Here is a 21098-nt window from a genome sequence, read left to right as displayed (position 1 = left end):
GAGCTACAGGAGAGAAGAGAGAGGAGGAGGAAGAAGGAGGAGAGGAGGAGAAGCAGAGAGAAGAGGTGAATTAAATGGACAAAGGAGATCGATTTATAGGAAAGGATGGAGGACAGAGGAGGTGAAGAGGAGGTGAAGAGGAGGGACGGAGAGAGCAAGAGGAAAATGTCAAAGTAATAGTAAAGAGAAGCCTAACGGTGAAGAGAAGAAGTTGAGAGGAAGTAAGTGAAGGATGGAGGAGAGAACCAGAGGAGGAGGAGGAGGAGGATTAAATGAGAGGTTTCTAGGCTGAGGTTTGGTGCAGCGTTCGGCTGAGAGACGCATTCGGCTGGAGGGGTCACGTACCTCCTCAAATCCCTGCAGAACTTCATCCGACCGACCCGGCAGGGTTCTGGTCTGAGCCGAGGACGCGAAGACAAGCAGAGGAAGTTATTTGATTGACAAACAGACTGAAACCTGTTGGAATATTCTGAGTCTGAGACGACGATGAAACCTTGTTTGACTTTTTTCTGATGAGTGAAAACATTCCTGAAGCACTGAAGAGAGAACCAAGAATAATCTTTGAAGTACCCGACTTCCTTTGGAACATGTTTTTATACAACATCATTATCCGACCGATTATTGTTATATTTAGAACAGACGTCCCGCTGAAGACAACTTCCTTCACTTCCAGCTTCACTTGGAACAGGATGTTGGTGACAAGGTATTGCTTGACATGTCCAGAGGTATTGCTTGACATGTCCAGAGGTATTGATATGTCCAGAGCGCTCACAGACGCTTCAGAGACACTTGGCTAACAAAGCGAACATCTGGAACAACAGATGCTTCCATGTAGAACTGAAAGAAGAGGTTATTTCTGATGGTCTGATCGGATCCCTTTGGGTATATATTGGTTTGTATCGTGGATGGAACGACTGTCCGAAGCTTTTCCTCTTTACTGGACTTTGTCTCCATGCGTCCCTGATACCACCCTCCTGTCGGATGGCATCTTGTTCTTTATGATGGCCAACGAGAAGTGCGGTTCCTCTTCCAGGAGGAGAGCTCTGGGCAGATAATGGACTGGAAGGAGCTGTGAGTATGGTTTCCTCCACATGTCTCTTCACTGGCATTTAACGCCCCGGTTCAGTGCAGGTTTACGTATGAAGGCAGCAGGGGGAGTGATAACCTGCACTGTAACTGTCTTCATGCACTTAAAGGAAGTCCGTCCCTGTCATTGGTCTCCGACGGCTCTTCCAGGTTCATATATCATACATTATGACCCAGAGAGCCTCCATGAAAACTCATCACTGAGAACTGACTGATGCAGCTGTTTGGACAAAAGAGTTCAACCAGTGAACAGGAAGTGACCATATTAGGACTGAGGAGGAGCGACATAGAGACATACGTCTCTGGTGTCGACCTGTCAATCGCCTTGTAGCCCCGCCCTAAAGCATACCCTGCTTCATGGTCTGTTTGACTCTAAATTACCACAATTTACTAAATGAGCATCATGCTGTATTGAAGAAGACTTTAAACTAGAGATTGAGACATAAACTCATGTTTACTGAGGGAATAAATCAAGAGAGAAGTAGAGTAATTTATATAGATGTCTATACAACCGGAGGAGACGCCCCCTGGTCGTCAGGAGAGAGAATGCAGCTTTAAGACATTTAAGACCCAGAGGTTATCTCCTGGTAGATCAACAGGTCCTGGAGGAAGATTGTCCTCCCGCTAGCTGATATTGATGGCGTCACCAAGCCACTGAAGACTCTTTGGTTACGTCCAGGTGAAGATGGTGGGTTTGGTTCAACATCAGTGGTGGGCCGTCAGGGCTTGCTAAGCCTTCACTTCTGGCCTAAACAGAATCACAAAGTTATAGCTATGTTATAATTTAATTGTTTTTCACAAATACATTACATGTATGTAATGTATGTATTATAAAATATTATAAAAATATTTTTCCCTATTAGTTTATTTTCTCATTGCACAGCTCCCGTCTTCCTCTGTTGCTCCGCCTGCAGTCTTCAGCCTGCAGCGCAGTGCAGCTGGTTTTAAGGAGAGTTTTATCCAATCAGATGTTTTCTCTCCTCTGTCTTTATGTCAGCAAAGCAGTTTAACACTCTGGGGTCATTTTCTTGATTTTACATCGATGTCTATTTTTAAATTTCTCTTTTTAAAGTCACTTGCATATGATACATACATACAAAAATTACAGAAGAATCTCAGCTATCTATATAATGAGGCACCATTGTCCCAAGGCACAAGTGTAAAAAGAAAATATGACTGAAACTGAAAAATTGAATCTTGATTTTGGAAATGTTTCATATTTGTTGTGAAAACATAACTTTACTCATGTGGTGTCAGTTTTGGTGATGGAAATTGGTTTACCAAAGGTCTTTGGTTCACAAAAACAGTGGAATATATGAATAAAATGGTAGACACATGTAGATAAATGTCAAAAAACTAATTTATTATTATAATATGGTGGGGATGATGAGCTGTGGCTGGCTTTGAGGCCTGCTATGGTGATGTGTTGGCAGGCAGACGGACAGGGAGACTGCTACAGCTGCATTGTTGCATGTTGTCCTCTGGACCCTCGCAGCTCTGAATCCACTCTGTAAAATACATTAATACAAGTCAGTAAGAGTTCACTGAAATAAAGTTAATGGTGATAGAGACAACGGTTGATTACCCACCGTTCATAGCTGTAGTCAACTATCTCCGTTAGCTCTCGTTAGCTCGCGCCGTGCTAGCAGCACCTAACGTGACAAACACTACTGTAGTAACGATTAACGGAGATCCAACGCTACTAGGCTTACTAAGTTCACTGTAAGAAAGTTAACGGTGATAGAGACAACAGTTGAGTATGCACCGTTCAGTCGTAGACACGTAAGAGACATCCAAAACGACGCTATCTAGTGACGCGAACGCTACGAAGCTATCCTCAACAAACAAACGTTAGTTACGGTCTTACAAACACATAATGGAGGTCCAACACTACTGGTCATACTAAGTTCACTGTAAGAAAGTTAACAGTGATCGGGACAACAGTTGAGTATGCACCGTTCAGTCGTAGACACGGAAGAGACATCCAAAACGGGGCTATCTAGTGACGTGCTAACGCTAAGCTATCGTCAACAAACACACGTTAGTTACGGTCTTACAAACACATAATGGAGGTCCAACACGACTAGTCGAACTAAGTTCACTGTAAGAAAGTTAACGGTGATAGGGGCAACGATTGATTACTCACCGTTCAGTCTCACAGAAACGCTGTAGCCAGCTATCTGGCCCATTAGCTCCGGCTAGCTCCTTGTTAGCGAATCCTTCAGGCACTGGAGCTGTGGCGTCAGTCCCCTCCAATATAGCTTTGCTCAGGACTCTTTGCTTGGCATCTTCTGACTCACATTGAAGCTTTGCACAAGTCGTAAGATAAGTCCATGTACAGATGCTCAGACGCGGAAGTGGAAACCATATCCGCCAGATTTTAAACCATATCTCTGTGACGTATTATTATATTTAAAAACTTAAACACCTGCCCAGTCGCGTCGATGCGGCCCCGCCCCCAAAGAGTTAAGCAGGTCTTTGCAGATTAAAGTACACAGAGTGGATGTTGTGGTTGATTGTCATGGACTTCAACAAATCAGATCTTTAGTTTGACAAGGTGGGTGTATTCTTTGACGTGCAGCGCCTGCAAAATGGCGTGGATGTATGATTGGTCAGTGGCATGGCGTGACCATTAACCTGCGCTGTGATTGGTCAGTGGGGCAACATATGAAAGAAGGAAAATAAGCTAGAATCTCGAACCTAGAACCTAGAATCTCAGGCTTTGCTGGTGGATTTACTGATGACGCCTTTCGCACATAGGGTTACGGAGGGTTATGTGCATCTTGTGAGTGAAATGCTGGTTGTGTCACAGTTTTTTACATCTGCAGTCGTATTTAATCATAAACAAGCCACAGAACTGTTGTTGCTGCTGGTCGAGCCACGCCTCTTCCCTCGCCAAGGTGCACAGCTGCGCCAGTGATGTCTTGTGTGTGCAATGCAGTGTTTCAGTGCCGTGGTTTTGTTGGATTGTTTTGTTGTAACTAAATGTGACTTGTGCTTGATTTGGACAACATGCATTGTCCAACGCAGCAACGGCGAGGTTGGAGGCATCTGCGTAATTATAGATTGCTCCACGGAGTGTCCTCTCGTGAAAGGACTCCGGCCGTTTTGTGACTTTACAGATACTAATAGGGGGAAATACATTTTTTTAAACCATATGTCTCTTCTCACAAGGGTTACAGTATTGTAGCAATTTAAATGAAGTTAAACAACCATGTGGTTGCAGAGATAATTAAGGAAACGTTTAAAAAAAAAAGTTTTTTTTTTCTCTTTCCAAGAATAGGCGCAGGGGGCTTGGTGCTTATAAGGTTAAAATAGCTCTGCAGGTCGGTCCACATACCCCGTGTGACCTCCCTCCATGGCTGTAATATATGAAGGTAGACTTGTGTCTTTATTACGCAAACAAAAAAATATGTTTTGAGAACAAATTTCTCTTTTGTAACTAGAATTTCTGGCTACAATTAAAAAACCTTTGCTCTCAAATCAAAAACCTTTGCTCTCAAATCAAAAACCTTTACTCTCAAAATAAAAACCTTTACTCTCAAAATAAAAACCTACACTCTCAAAAAAAACAACCTATGCTCTCAAAAAAAAACTACGCTCTCAAAACTAAAAGCTACAACTTGAGTTTGGACGTAGTGGTCGGTGCATACGCGCCCACTAGGAGGAGTTTCGAGGAGTTTCTATTGGTGAGTTTGACTTGGCTCTTGACATGCTACGCTAACGGGAGGTTACAGTAAGGAGGACATAGAGGTAAGTTGACATCATATTGCTTGTTTTGTCACAAATATTTTAAATGTAGCAGCACTTCCCTTTGTTTTCATGTTGTTTGTGCCGTGGAGTTCTCTTTTTTTAAAGAACGACATGGAGGGCTGCTGTGTTGACACGAAGCCCCACTTTCTGCGTGCATGTAACGTTAGCCCACACTGGGCTAACGTTACATGCACGCAGCCCTCCATGTCTGCTACACTTTTTTTTTTTTAGTCCGCACCTGATGTGGACACACGGCACTGAAGGCCTAGGTCGATAACGCACGGCCCACCACTGTTCAACATTAATACTATTTTACCTTCCTCACAGTATAAACCGTGCTGTCGGTCTTTCAGTAACGTGTTTGTGTCTGGACCAATCAGATTCCAGGGAGGAGCTACAGGCAGCTAGGGGGCTTAGGTGTTTGTAATGACAGGAAGAGGTTAGCATTGATGCTACAATAGAATCCACTCTCCCAGAGACAAGAACCAAAGACGTTTCTAGATATAAATTGTGATTTCTCTTTTCTATTGAGCGGCTTTAATGTCTGATTGACATGCGGGTCATCCAATCACCTGCAGCTTCCTTATTTTCTAAACTTCCTGTTTTAAGGTGGTAAACTTCAGACATAATTTCCTCCAGACTTACCAGAACCACGACCAGCCTAAACCAGGTCTTCACCCTAAAATGATTTATGTTATGAAGACATTCATTTTGTCCCCAGAAGGAAGAAGAGTCCCCACAATCCTCCTCCTCCTCCTCCTCTTTATAATTTATTATATCATTCAATTTTTTTATTTTTATCTTTTATATACGAGGAAACGGTAACCAATCATACGAGAGGACATGTATTTGTCCAGACCAGGTCCAGGAAGTGGACTGACTCTTTGTTTCTGTCTTCAGGGCGGCTCAGAAGCTCAGTCTGTCCTGCAGGAGGAAGTCCCTGTCAGGCCCCGCCCCCTCTCCCAGCGAGGCCCCGGGGCCCCTGCTGTACAGCGGGGGCTTCAGCGGGGCCCTGCAGGTCTCCTCGCCCCCCGTCCCACCATGTCTCCTCCGGGCCGGGTCAAAGGTCAAGGACGCGCCGGGGATGGGGAAGGTAAGACGTCATAGCAGGACTCTGGGGGACTAGCAGGACTCTGGGGGACCAGCATGACTCTGGAGGACCAACAGGACTCGAGGGGACTAGCAGGACCTCAGACTGTCTGTCCAGCATGACTCTGAGGGACTAGCAGGACTCTGGAGGACCAGCAGGATTCTAGGGGAATAGAAGGATTCTGGGGGACTAGCAGGACTCTGTAGGACCGGCAGGACTCTAGGGGATCAGCAGGACTTGTGTCTTTGACGTTAGAATGAGTTCTCAGACCTCCTGACCCCAGACATCACTTTATTAGGACCCTCGGGTTCAGGAGTCTTATCAGTTCCTCAGAAACCAGTATTGAGACCAGCTGAGAGAGAAAGAACCAAAACAGCATGTTAATGAGACTGGATCCAGAAACACATGCAAACCTGGTCGTCATGCAGACCTGGTCCTCCTAAAGACCTGGTCCTCATGTAGACATGGTCCTCAAACAGAAACAGAGAAACAGGTCTATTGAAGAGAACTAGAACCTTCTCAGCAGATACCCCACCTGAATGAAGTCTTCTTCCTGGTTCCCTTTGAGCTCTCTGAGCTTTTTCATACTTCAGGACTTAAGTCTTCGTCTTCCTCTATGAGCGGTTACGAAATGATAATTATTTCGTGGCCTCCCTGCTCTCTGATGTGGACTTCCTGTCTGTCTCCAGGTCCGGGTGATGGTCCGGATCTGCTCGGTCCACAGCAGCAAGTCCTCAGAGTCCCTGTCCCTCCTCAAAGTGGACGGCAGGAAGAAGCTGCTGACACTCTGCGAGACACCGTCAGGCGGGCAAACCGCCGCCCCCCAGAGACGGTCCTCCGCCTCGGTTCCAAAGACCTTCACCTTCGACGCCATCTTCTCCCAGGATGCTTCACAGGTGAGACGGGACGGAGTGAGAATCAGAACAACAAGACAGGTTGCTGAATATTCAGATTCAAGTCACGCTGAAAGTCTGAGCTCTTCATCAGAGGTGTGTGTGTGTGTGTGTGTGTGTGTGTGTGTGTGTGTGTGACGCTGATGTTGAGAAACTCATGCAGTTATTAATGATAATGTCTCTTCAGATAATATTATAATGTAGATTCTCTGTGAGTTTGTGTTTGAAGCCGAGCTCTTGTTTTCTATTGTAACATGACACAATGTAACATATTGTTATAAATATTAACACTTTATAACACAGGGTGTTATTATGTCCTAAACTATGGTACCTGCATCTCTACCTGTGAGACCTCAGACTGTTGGACCACTTGGATCGTGGCTGAGTTAATTCTTTAAAGAGGTTTCTCTGATAGATTACTATTGTATCTGCTGTACTAGGTCTACTAGATTACTCTTGTATCTGCTGTATTAGGTCTACTAGATTACTATTGTATCTGCTGTAGTAGGTCTAATAGATTGTTAATCTGTACTGTCTTTTTCTATCTGAACTGTTTGAGTCGGACCTTGTTTTCACTCAAGTGACTGAAACGCAAAGGTAACCAGCTAAGTATTTGTTCTGTAATCCAGTTCTACTAGTAAGCTCTATTTTACTTTCTACCTTTGAGGTAAATAGACCTTTGTCCTTAATCAGTTTTAAAAGAATAGGAGATTCTTGTAAAACTTAAACTTCACTGATTAAAGGGAAGACTGCTATTGTCCTGAGCCCAGTAGTTTCTATTGGTGGTCATCCCACTAATGAGCTGGGGGCGGAGTCGACACAGCTGTAGCTAACCATCGGCAACTCTGGTGTAAAACAAGGTAGTGGTCTTATGCTACGTTCACACCAACAGCGTTGCAAATATTCGCATCGCGTTTACTGCGTCAGTTTACTCGCTCGATAATAATGCTGTGTTCACACGAAACGCGATGCGAATGTTACTCGCGCCTGAAAAGGTGCGTGGCTTATCTCTGTAAAAAGAGCTACCGTTTCCGCCATCCACCATGGAAATAACCACTATTTCTGCTTTATACTTGTTGTGTAAATTCCACATACCCGTAGTCCCACAACAGTGTCTGAATGACGGCCGCTACCAGCGCTACGTCAGCTGGACCAGCAGCAGTTTGATTCAGCAACGGCAGGACAGCAACGGCAGGACAGCAGTGATGACGGGCGGAGCTTCTCAACGCTGATTGGCTTATGCAACTCAGCGCCACGCAATTTTTTTGCCAGCGTTGAAAAATGTCAACGGAAAATTTGCTTTTTCGCAACCTATCGCGTCTGTGCATTGATTTTGCATGTAATCTACTTGCGCGTCAAATTCGCAACGCGTTTGGTGTGAACGCAGAATTAGGCATCAGCTTTAGCGTCAGTGAATACTCCTTGTATGAAGACTCAGAGGATAAATACATAGGAGTCTTTCGTTCGAGTCAAAATTTGGAGGGTAAAGACAAAGGAGTCTTTCATTGGAGTTAAGACTCGAAGGATGAAGACAAAGGAGTCTTTCGTTGGAGTCCAGCTTCGGAGGATAAAGACACAGGAGTCTTTCTTTCGTTGGAGTCAAGACTTGGAGGATAAAGACATAGGAGTCTTTTGTTGGAGTCAAGACTCGGAGGATGAAGACAAAGGAGTCTTTTGTTGTATGAAGACTCGGAGGATAAAGACATAGGAGTCTTTTGTCGGAGTCAAGACTCGGAGGATGAAGACAAAGGAGGGTTTAGGGGTGTCCCATTGTCACATCGTCGAGTGCTTGAGGGACATTTTGAGCCCTTTATGATCCCTTTCCATAAGTCAGCATTAGATGCTGACTTTGCCTAAGGGAATTACCCACAGTTCATAGCAAAGTGACGTTAAACACCCAGATCCCAATGAAAGCACGAAGGCGTAAAAAAAAAAAGTAAACAAAGAGACACGTGGGCGTTCACCCCGATAAAATACATTTACACTACAACTTTACGGATTAAAGATAGAACATAAAAACACATGAAATCAGAGGAATGCAAGCAGAAAATATATTTTGACAAAAACAAGTAAATAGATCATTTAAAATGACTTCTCATCTCGTGAGGAAGACGTTCAAATCAGTGAATAAAAAGTATAAAATAAATACACAATTGTACACTTTCTTTTATGTAGACATGTGATATGTTGCAGCAAAGTGCTGTCCCATATTCACACCAGTTCAAGCCCTCACAGTCTCTCACACTCAGCCACTTAGCAGCTGACATCCCTGAGGGTTCAGGGTTTGAGGGTTTAGGGGAAGATTGAGATTGGGCCTTACTGTCTTCCTTTGTTCTCTCACTCAGTCCTTACCCTCCTACTCACAAAGCCGGCAACCACCTCGACACTTAAATGTCACTTACTTATTAGCCAGTGGCGGCTGGTGGATTTTTTTTGGGTAGGGCCAGCCAATCAATTTCAGCAAACATCCTAGTATGATAGGTATCAAAAACGCATTACTACTTTGCAGTTACATTTTGATCATTTATTCCAACACTGACATAATAAGGACATCTTATTCATACAATTCAGTATATTAATATATATCATAATATTCAGTATGATATATGAATAACATATAATATAATCATAAACATACAATATAAATATCATGAATATATTATAATAAAATATAAATATCATGAATATATTATAGTAAAATATAAATATCATATATATATATATATGTCTAATACAACAAGTTTATATTTTAAGATGCCCCATATGCACCTTGTTTGTTGGGGAAACACCCAATCAGTGTGGTGAGGAAACCTGAATGTTTTTATGACAGATCATTTGTAAAGGGATTTTGCTCTTCTGTCCTGAGTGGCACCTCTCAATGACCTTCTTATTGAAGTCAGGTATGTTCCTGACAGGTTTCTGCTCCATGGAGAGCATAGCCAGAGCATTAAGGCGATCCTGTGTCATGGTGTTTCTCAGGAAGGTCTTGATCCTCTTCAAAGTAGAGAAACACCTCTCGGATTCAGCTGTTGTCATGGGTGTGGTGATGAGGATCCTGAGAAGACTGACAGTCTCTGTGAAGGTGCTCTGTAGGTTGTTCTCCATGAAAAACTGGTACATGGGCACTGCACCACTGCAAGTCTTGAACTCACTGTTCTCATGATGAGGTGCTGGGTGAAGGAGAACCGCTCATTGGCTTGCATCAGGATGGTATCACATACCTGTAAAAGATAAATCAACTTAAATTTGCAATAAAGCTATTGTGTTCAAAGTGATTCTGATTGAACACATGCTTATGTCCAAGTCAAGTATTTAAAAAATACAATGTATTAAAATCTTACAAATAACTTTAGATGATTGGAAATTATAACTACATCATCAACATGTATTAGAAGGTCAGTTGCCAGCTTGTCCTCCCCTTTTCAGAAAACAAAAATGTTATAACTATGTTATTGAATAGTTGCCAACTTGCCATCTTCAAAAACAACTAGGCCTCTTCTAGAAATTGACTTGGTGGACACCTGAATAAGCATGTTATTTTATAATAATGCATTTTTATAGGAAGCTGATATTTTTCCCTTTAAATTATTTAAACAAATATCATTGTGATGTTTTCCATCATAATCATTCACTTTGATGACTAGGCCCATTTAGGCTTTTACAGACTGTTGGACGTGAGCAACTCATCTTTCTAACAACATCTAGTAGTTAATATTGTACCCTGGGTGAGGAAAGCTACGAGACGTTAGCTTGCTTATTGTGTGTCTATTTGGTAACAACATAACAGGCTACTGTGGGCCGTAGCCTACGCCAAAACAACAGTCAAAACCTCATAACATGCTTCACACTCTGCTCCCGGTCATAGCCTCCTCTCCACAGGCTCGTAACACAACAACAACATCCCACCTCACTCGCTCTGCCAATCACAGGCACGCTCACAGGTAGCTACGATGACTGACAAGCTACACAGCTCATGGGACATTCACTGACCTCCTGAACCCAGTAATTACAATAACCAGTCTTCTTATCTAGAACAACTTCTTCCTGTAAACCCAATAACACATTAACACTCTGGGGTCTGGGTTAATTTTCTTGATTTTACATCATTTTTAAATGTCTCTTTTTAAAGTCACTTGCATATGATACATACATACAAAAATTACAGAAGAATCTCAGCTATCTATATAATGAGGCACCATTGTCCCAAGGCACAAGTGTAAAGAGAAAATATGACTAAAGCTGAAAAATGTAATCTTGATTTTGGAAATTGTTCATATTTGTTGTGAAAACATAACTTTACTCATGTGGTATAGCGGTTTTGGTGATAGAAATTGGTTTACCAAAGGTCTTAGGTTCACAAAAGCAGTGGAATATATGAATAAAATGGTAGACACATGTAGATAAATGTCAAAAACCAAATTTATTATTATATGGTGGGGGGGATGATGAGGTGTGGCTGGCTTTGAGGCCTGCTATGGTGATGTGTTGGCAGGCAGACGGACAGGGAGACTGCTGCAGCTGCATGTTGTCCTCTGGACCCTCACAGCTCTGAATCCACTCTGTAAAATACATTAATACAAGTCAGTATGAGTTCACTGAAATAAAGTTAACGGTGATAGAGACAACAGTTGATTACCAACCGTTCATAGCTGTAGTCAACTATCTCCGTTAGCTCTCGTTAGCTCTCGTTAGCTCGCGCCGTGTTAGCAGCACCTAACGTGACATAAACACTACTGTAGTAACGATTAACGGAGATCCAACACTACTGGTCGTACTAAGTTCACTGTAAGAAAGTTAACGGTGATCGGTACAACAGTTGAGCATGCACCGTTCAGTCGTAGACACGAAAGAGACATCCAAAACGGGGCTATCTAGTGACGCGCTAACGCCAAGCTATCGTCAACAAACACACGTTCGTTACGGTCTTACAAACACATAATGGAGGTCCAACACTACTGGTCATACTAAGTTCACTGTAAGAAAGTTAACGGTGATAGAGACAACAGTTGAGTATGCACCGTTCAGTCGTAGATACGGAAGAGACATCCAACACGACGCTATCTAGTGACGTGCTAACGCTACGAAGCTATCGTCAACAAACACACGTTAGTTACGGTCTTACAAACACATAATGGAGGTCCAACACTACTAGTCGTACTAAGTTCACTGTAAGAAAGTTAACGGTGACAGGGGCAACAATTGATTGTGGAAAGCATATCCGCCAGATTTTAAACCATATCTCTGTGACGTATTATTGTGAAGATAGAATTTTATTAAAAACTTAAACACCTGCCCGGCCACGTCGACGCGGGCCCCGCCCCCAAAGGGTTAAACACAGTCCGTTACAATATAGTTATTTACCTGATTTTTTGTAATGCTGTCTGTGAACCTCTGGACAAGTCCTTTAATGAAGACAGGGTCGATGTTCCTCTTCTGCAGCTGGTTGAATAGCATGTTCACATTTGGCATGATCCTGCCCCGTCTGTAACTAAACAACCGTTTTCTCTTTGTGTAGCAGTGGTAGCGGGCAGAATGTAATCCCTTATAACCGACAGCATGCAGTCTAACATGTCTGCATGTGCTGCGCCGGTCTGTTGTCTTATGCTGAGTTCAGGAGGTTGATCTTGGCCCAGTTGTTTCACCAGGAATTTCTCAGCCAAAGTGAGAGACATGCAGACAAGAGCGAGACACAAGCTCGACGAGAACAGAGACACGGGAACGTGCAGTCTGGGGCAAGATGAGAATAGCCCTTCTGGAAGTCTTTTTTAGGGCGCTGATTGGATAAATTGTATGTCACTCATTATTATCTTTAATCAGTGATTGGCTAAACTGCTGATTGGCTAGACCCGTCTTCCTTGGGCAAAATCGATCTAGCCCCAGCACATGCACTGGAGCAGCTCAGAGGTGCACTAGCAGAGAGGACAAGCAGGAAAAGCATATATTTTACGCAGATATCCTATTTTACAAAGATTACTGGGTATATTCCATAGCTCAAAAATACAAATATTGACAATTTGTATAATTTATTAATATTATTATAATTTTTATAATTAATAAAATTATAAATCTTTAATTTTGGGGGGGGGCTCAAGGTAGGTGGGGCCCATTGCCCTCTATTGGCCGGCCGCCACTGCTTATAGCACTTTGTAGTTTGTCTTTCTTGAAGAAATTGTACTGTCTTGATTCTTGTTGTTCTCTGAGTTTGTCCTCATGGTTGAATGCACTGGTTAAGTTGCTTTGGATAAAAGTGTCATCTTATGTACATGACATTTAGCTGATGCTTTTATCCAAAGCGACTTACAATAAGTGCATTCAACCAAACAAACTCAGAACAACAAGAATCAAGAAAGTACAATTTCTTCGATAAAGTTAAACTACAAAGTGACAACAAGCAAAGTGACAACAATAAACGCTATTTAAATGCTACTACAGTGCTAGTTTCCTTATTCAAGGTGTAGTCGAAAAAGATGTGTTTTTAGTTTGCGACGGAAGATGTAGAGACTTGCTGCTGTCCTGATGTCAATGGGGAGCTCATTCCACCATTGAGGAGCCAGGACAGCAAACAGTTGTGACTTTGTTGAGTGTTAATGTAATGTACCATTGTATTATCGGCAATACAGTTTGTGTTCTGTAACGTGATTGGTGAATATTAACTGGATCTGGCTCCTGATAGGCTGAGGTGTGTTCGGGGACGGTGGCTGAGGTCATCCAGTCGGTGGTGAACGGAGCAGACGGCTGCATCTTCTGCTTCGGACACGCAAACCTGGGTAACTACACACACACACACACACACACATTTTTCTGACAAGTCACATGACAGTTGCGTTGACTACGCCCACCCTCCCTCCTCCCCCCACCAGGCAAGACCTACACCATGATTGGTCGAGACTGCTCCACCCAGAGTTTGGGCGTGGCTCCCACAGCCATTTCATGGCTCTTTAAGGTGATCGAGGAGCGGAGGGAGAAGTCTGGAGCTCGTTTCTCCGTCAGAGCGTCCGCCGTGGAGATCTCCGGTCGGGAGGAGACGCTCACTGACCTCCTGGCTGAACTGGCCTCCTCCTCTGCGGGAAGTCACCAGGAGGCCCCGGGCCCTGCGGTGTCACTAAGAGAGGACCCTCTCTATGGATCCCAGGTAGAGAGAAACTCTTCCTGGTTTAAACTCTGTTTGACGGGAGAGAGGGCAAGCTCAAATCGTGGCACCGGCACCTCGTTGAGGCATTTCCGGTGGCACGTCACAGATGCCGGGGCACCTCCGAGCTGCCGGAGCAGTTGCCACTACTTTAGAGGCAGCACTTCCAGTGGCAGCTTGTTGCCGGGGCAGTTGCCACTACCTTAGAGGCAGCACTCCCGGCATGTGCCACTATTTTTTTATGCAGATTCTACTATTTGAGGCAGCTGCCTCTGTTTGGGAGAGGTGCCGCAACTTGCTTAAGGTCCTGGAAGGTATAATATGTGACGATACATTAAGGTCCTGGAAGGTATACATTCCTACGTCCCAGCTGACTCTGTTTGAAGTGCTGCTGTTTTGGAGAGGTGCTGCGATAGTTTAACCTTTATTTGTCGTTATTTGACAATACATTAAGGTCCTGGAAGGTATGACTGTTGGTAGTTGTAAAAAAGAAAGAAAAATACAGAGTTGTGCAACCCAACCCTGTCTCCTAAAAATTACAATCAACATATATTTGTGTTATTGTTTTCATGTGTACGTTTATAATCAACGTATGTCATTGTTTTTGTTTTCATGCTTTTCCGCCGAATTTAAGCATATTTGAATTTCTATGCTCTGCGGGGGAAAAGAAACTAGCAGGATTCCCTCAGTATCGGCAAGCGAAGAGGAGCAGGGTGAAGCCGGTAACGTGGCCGGTCGCGCCGGGTACGGTCTTCTCTGAGTCGGCTTGTTTGGGAATGCATCCCCAAGAGGGTGGTGAATGCCATCTAGGGCAGTATACCTCTGCAGTCAACTCAGCAGACACTCGGATCTCCGTGGTCAAATCACAGACACTGACATTTCAGGAAACACGTTCAAGTGAGCGGAGAGATCCATGTGACACAACATCCGGTTTTCAATTCAGATATTTTATAAAGTAAAAGTTCTACGTCCCAAAATCTAATTTCTAAATATTTAATGACTTTTTTGGACGTAGGACTTTTACTTGAAAATCGGATGTTGTGTTACGTGGATCTCTCCGCTCGCTCGAATGTGTTTCCTGAAATGTCAGTGTCTGTGATTTGACCACGAGCAACCAAGACTGTTACCAGCGGCACTCTCAAACAGAACCTTAATGCATTGTCACATATTGTCAAATAACGAAAAATAAAGGGTAAATGTCGTAAAACTTATCAGAAACAGCGGCAGCTGCAGCAGGAAGTAGTGGCAGCTGCCTCAAACAGTAGAAACTGCCGAAATAATGTTATTTATCAAGCACATTTCCCAGACAAAAGAGGTCACAAAGTGCTGTACAAAAAACACAGTAAAAACACATTAAAAAACAAACATAATAAAACAAGTAGTAAAAAATAAAAACAGATAAAAAGCTGGTCAGGTGTTTAAGACAAACGCCAGCGTAAAAAGGTAGGTATTTAGTTGTGTTTTAAAAGACAGCACAGAAACAGCAAACCGTAGGTGTGCAGGCAGAGCGTTCCACAGCCTAGGTAGCCCCTAGGCCAGAGGTGGGCAAACTACGGCCCGCGGGCCGGATCCGGCTCGCGGGGCATTTTAATCCGGCCCGCCAAGTATTATAATTATTATAACATTAAAATAAAATAAAAAGTTATAGTCAAGACCGCTGTAGCGCTTCTCCGTTCCCAAGTTCAGTTTCCCGAAGCACGATGACCACAACAGAAAATCAAGTCGGGAACAGAGAGGCGTTACAGCAGTTTGTACGCGCCGTGCGGACCACTGCCTGCCGTGTTCACACAACACTTGCTGTGCTGCGCTGGTCAATTCCACCCCTTCCCCACTGATCCCACAGACAAGGGCGACACTTTTTTTATTTTTTTATTACCATAATATACCGCAAAACACTGAAAAGCTCCACTTCTTAGCGATCAGAATCCTTTTTAATTATGTCGTAAAGCGTTAACTTTAGAAGAATTACGGTAATATGAATCACTTTCTGTCGCCGGAGACAGGGTTTGTACTACAACAGTTTTAGAGTTGTAAAATGAACTGACAGCTGCATGCAGAGTATTTTTCCTCTGTATAACTAACATACTTTTCCGTCAAGCATGCTAACTATGCTAGCCAACAGTCAACGACAGAACGGGCGGCTACTGCTAAGAGGTTGGCAGCCAATTTAAAGACTCAGCAAAATAATTTTCTCCGCCAAACTGCGATACAAGAATCAAGCACCAAGGCAAGTTTTTTGCTAGCATTCAAATTAGCAAAAGCCAGCAAGCCTTTCTCTGAAGGAGAGTTTTTGAAAGAATGTATGGTAGAAACAGCAGGTCTCTTATGTCCAGAGAGCAAAAACAAATTTGAAAAATTTAGTTTATCGTGCAGAACAGTGACTCGGCGTGTAGAACAAATTGATGAAGATTTAACCAGCGAGTTGAACAAAAAAGCTGAGTCATTTACGTTATATTCTCACACCGCCCCCTGCCGGCCTTGCCGTCGTCCAGTGTAGAGCCACGGGTCTCACACCGCCCAGCACCCCCTGTGGCGGACCACAGGCTCCCCACCTTCCCTTTGGCTCCAATAATCTGTTTTACCAGATACTCATACTCTCATGTGGTCTGCCTTTGGGTCCGTAACATTGTCCTCCCGTGACAGGTTCACATAAACACTCTCCATCCATCTGATACTGGCCCGGCCCGTCTGTCAATTTTTTTTTATTCAATGTGGCCCCTGAGCCAAAAAGTTTGCCCACCCCTGGGCTACTGCCTGAAAGGCTCTGTCACTTCGGGTCTTTAGGCGCGTGAGTGGGACGGACAGGAGGTTCAGCTGGTTGGACCTGAGGTTACAGGCTGTTTGATGAGGGTGAAGCAGTTCAGCCACGTATGAAGGGGCCTGACCGTGTAGTGCTCTGTATGTAAGGGTGAGAATTTTGAAATGGATCCTGTGCGCTACGGGGAGCCAGTGAAGAGACCTGAGGCTGGGGTTGATATGAGACCGTCTGCTTGTCCTTGTCAGTAATCTGGCAGCAGCATTTTTAATTACTTGCAACCAGTTTATAGCAGATTTACTGAGTGCAGAAAAAAGTGCTGTAATCCATTCGTGAAGATATGAATGCGTGTATGATCATCTCCAATTCGACCGTAGATAGGACAGATCTCAGTTTGGTAATGTTTCGCAGATGGAGGAAACAGGATCTGGACAGCTGCTTCACATGGGGTTCAAATGACAAGGATTTGTAAAATATTACTCCGAGATTACGCAGTTTTTGGTGGACAGCAGAGGAGAGTGGACCAATGCTCTGCGTGATCAAAGGGACAGCATCATCAGGTGCAATAGAACAACTAGAACCTCCATCTTAGTGTCAAGGAAGTGCCTATACGAGGTGCCAGTGCCACGATTTGAGCTTGCTCCTACTGTTTGACGGACAGATGGAGGCGGATGTGACGTCAGCTTCTCTGGATGTATTTGCTAAAATGATAAACAGCATAAAGACGTGCAGGAAACCAGATGTTTCTTAGGTCATGAGTTTCCTCTCTCCTCTCCTCTCTTTACCTCCTCGCCTCCTTCCCTTCACCACCTTCCTCCTGTCTGACCTCCTCTTCACCTCCTTGGACGTATTCTCTGTCCACAGCTGTCCAATTAGTCCTGACCTTCCTTCCTTTTTATTCTCATTCGGCCTGTTTTATCTCCCCAGAGCTCCTTCTGTCTGACACTATTTTATCTCCTTTCGCTTTAATTTTCTTTCTCCACATTTTTCTATTTTCCTTTATCAAACCTCATTCTGTCTCATTCCAGCTGTTCTTTTCTGTCACTTTAATCTGAAGGAAATGTCAGTTGTGTCCTTTTATTTCGAGTTGAGACGTCTTTGGAAACTCTGTGACATTTTTCTAGTTATAGCATTGGCACTACTTATAGCATTGGCACTAGTTATAACATTAATACTAGCATTAGCACTAGTTATATCATCTAGCATTAACAGTAGCACACTAGCATTAGCACTAGTTATAGCATTAACACTAGCATTAGCACTAGTTATAGCATTAACACTAGCATCAGCACTAGGTATAGCATTAACACTAGCATTAGCACTAACATTAGCATTAGCACTAGCATTAGCACTAATTATAGCAATAGCAGTCACACTAGTTATTGCATTAACACTAGCATTAGCACTAGTTTTAGCATTAGCACTGGCACTAGTTATAGCATTAACCCTAGCATTAGCTCTAGCATTAGCATTAACACTAGCATCAGCACTAGTTATATCAGTGGCACTAGTTATAGAATTAGCACTAGTGTAAGCGAGGTGGGTTGATCAGTAGGAACAAATTGGTCCAACACGTTCTGGGTTTTCCTCATAACTTTAGTCAACCCACTCCACATTCCAGCCGGCCCGTGCAGCCATGTTTTCCCTCTCCCCTCTCTCCTCTTCTTCTCCCTCACTTTACCCTCTCACCTCCAGACGCCCGAACAGCGCCGACTAGTGGTCATAACTAATACATGTAATTAAGTTTACATCATACAATTTCACTCTTACACTAGTTATAGCATTAGCACTAGCAGGTTATTGTTCCCTTTGCCTCATGTCTGTTTCTCTCCATCAGCTGCAGAACCAGACAGAGCTCTGGGCGAACAACGCAGAGCGAGCAGCGTTTTTCCTGGACACTGCTCTGACAGCGAGGAGGAGCAGCCGGGCGCCGAGCAACCAGGAGGACCAGAGGAACACGCACTTCCTGTTCACCCTGCACCTCAACCAGGAGAGGCTGGACAAAGGCAGCAAGGCAGCAAGTCAGTGTGCGTTTGTCTGGAGTAAAAGGTTCTTCAAAAATATTCAGAAAATACTACCACTACCAGGATGCATTTCACTAACACTGTAGTTTATCTTGACTCAATCACACGTCCCTGTGAGTCAGGATTTCCTTCCGTTTGTTTGATTAAAAACAACAGTGAGCAGCTGTTTTAGAAAAGACAAACACAGGAAGTCAGACAGTGTTGAGAGACGGACCAACATGTTGGTTTGGATCTAGGAAAATATAGAAAGGCGCCCGCCTTTCTATATTTGTGGATAAATTGAGGATGTGGATAAATTGAGGATGTGGATAAATTGAGGATTTTCTTAAAATTAATCTTTAGGCTGAAACACAGATGTCTCTGATAAGAACTGGCTGGTTTTATTTTGGTTTAATTGTAGAGAAATGTGACAAACACATGTTTCAACTGAAGTGAATGCACCTGCACAGGCATCAGTTCAACAAGCAGTAAATGAAGAAGTAGCCGGCCGGAGACGCCGACCCCTCAGGCGGGAATAGGATCTAGCGTTAGAATAGGATCTAGCGTTCAAATAAGATCTAGCATTAGAATAAGATCTAGCGTTAGAATAAGATCTAGCGTTAGAATAGGATCTAGCGTTAGCGGGGTGCGGCGGCTAATTAGCTTCATTCTGAGTTGCAGTTCAAGAACATTAAGGAGCTGAGAAGCTATGCTAATGTCACCACCGCCCACGTCTGCCCGTCGCAGTAGAGACATTTCCAGCGTTTGTGCTTCACTGCGTCTCCGTCCACAGATGGAATAAATTTGCATGGCTAATGAGGCCTGAAGCCTCCGTGTCCTGCAGGGTTTATTAAACTCAGCCGCTCTCAGCAGTTTGTAAATCTTGCTGATGCCAACTTAATTAAATGAGCGGAGATAACAGACTGATACTGATCAGTACATATTGAAACGTCTACAGTAACGACTGGCAGACGTTGGTTGCGTTAACTTGCAGCTTTATTGTACCAGTGGTCACAGGATTGGCAACAGGCTCTTCGCTAACAGTAGCTCACACGGAACAGCTAATAAGCTCACTTAGCATCCCCCACACTAGCATAACGAACGACAACAAACAACGTCACTTCCTCCCTAACCACCCGCCTACCCCCCTACTCCACCAATCACAGGCCGGAACCCTACCAAGAAGCACGCTGCTTCCCTGTGATTGGCCGGAGAGAGTGAGAGGCCCCTGACCGACCCCTCCCCACCAACAGACGCCTGTACAGGGTCGCTACAATATATATATATATCAGATGTATATTATATATACTGATCAGAGTATCAGTCTGAGCTGCAGAAGCTGAACCTTTTATCAAACCAGACATTTATACATGTTTGTGGTCAAAGAAAACGTTTTGACTCAAGACTTATGGCATGACTGGGTAGCTTTACTTGGGACTTGTTGGTCTTGACTTGACGTCTGTGTCATGTCTGTATGAACATATTTTTTGATCGTGTTATGATTGTAATGGGGTTCTTGTCTCCTCTGATAGCAGAGCTGTGATTGGTTGGTATATCATTAGTTTGCTCTCAGAAACCACTGAGATCCACTGGATCAGAAGTCTCCATTCAGAGAACATTTATTCAACAACAGAAGCAAAGATTCATAAACTATACGTCATAAGATTAGATTTGAATGAAGAGCAGAAGGTGAGTGGAGACTCACTAATCACCAGCTGATGGTATTTTTACTTGATAAATGACTTTAAACAGCCAACAAGGTGACTGTCATTAAATTAATTGACTGATTGTTAAACAGGTTTTGTTGTATGTTGTCATTTATAAACATGCCTTCTCTGCCTCTCAGTGTCTGGGCGGAGTCGTCTCCACCTCCTGGATCTGGGAAGCTGTGAGACGGACATCAGCCGGACCAGAGAGGGAGGAGGAGGACAGTGTCTGTCTCTGTCTGCGCTAGGAAATGTCATCCTTGCCCTCGCCAATGGGGCCAAGCACGTCCCCTACAGGTACGTTTCCTACGGGAACAACACCTAAGGGCACAGCCCCTCTGGGTAGGCTCCCTACAGACACGTCCCCGTATGTTTCCTACGGCCCCTGCAGGGACGCTTCCTACGGGCGAGTCCCCTGGGGGCACGCCCTGGGTGGGCTCCCTACGGGCACGCCCCCACGGGAGCATCCCAGAGGGCACGCTCCCTATGGGTAGGCTCTCTACGGGCACGCCCCTTACAGGTACGTTTACTATGGTCACGTTCCCTATGGGTAGGCTCCCTACGGGCACGCCCCCTACATGTACGGTTTTCCTACAGGCACGCCCCCTATGGGTAGGCCCCTACGGGAACGTCCCCTACAGGTAAGTTTTTCCTACGGGCCCCTGCAGGGACGTTTCCTGCGG

The 21098-nt window shown here is 44.1% G+C and overlaps 1 protein-coding gene across 1 annotated transcript in view; it reads left to right on the top strand.

Moving 5' to 3' along the window:
- The window catches only part of LOC306734324 (kinesin-like protein KIF26A), a gene marked incomplete at both ends in the record, with an annotated part of 56785 nt that overhangs the window by 25491 nt on the left and 10196 nt on the right, over positions 1 to 21098 (top strand). The window contains 6 exons of the mRNA XM_079215681.1: positions 5740 to 5932; positions 6619 to 6825; positions 13496 to 13589; positions 13683 to 13954; positions 18544 to 18727; positions 20556 to 20712. Of these exons, the coding sequence (XP_079071807.1) occupies positions 5740 to 5932; positions 6619 to 6825; positions 13496 to 13589; positions 13683 to 13954; positions 18544 to 18727; positions 20556 to 20712 (1107 nt within the window). The remainder of the gene's footprint in view (positions 1 to 5739; positions 5933 to 6618; positions 6826 to 13495; positions 13590 to 13682; positions 13955 to 18543; positions 18728 to 20555; positions 20713 to 21098) is intronic.

The sequence above is a fragment of the Taurulus bubalis genome, assembly GCF_910589615.1.
Source record: "Taurulus bubalis genome assembly, chromosome: 3".
NCBI lineage: Eukaryota > Metazoa > Chordata > Actinopteri > Perciformes > Cottidae > Taurulus > Taurulus bubalis.
Note: the sequence above shows the minus strand (reverse complement) of the source record. Positions and strands in the feature narration are given on the sequence as shown.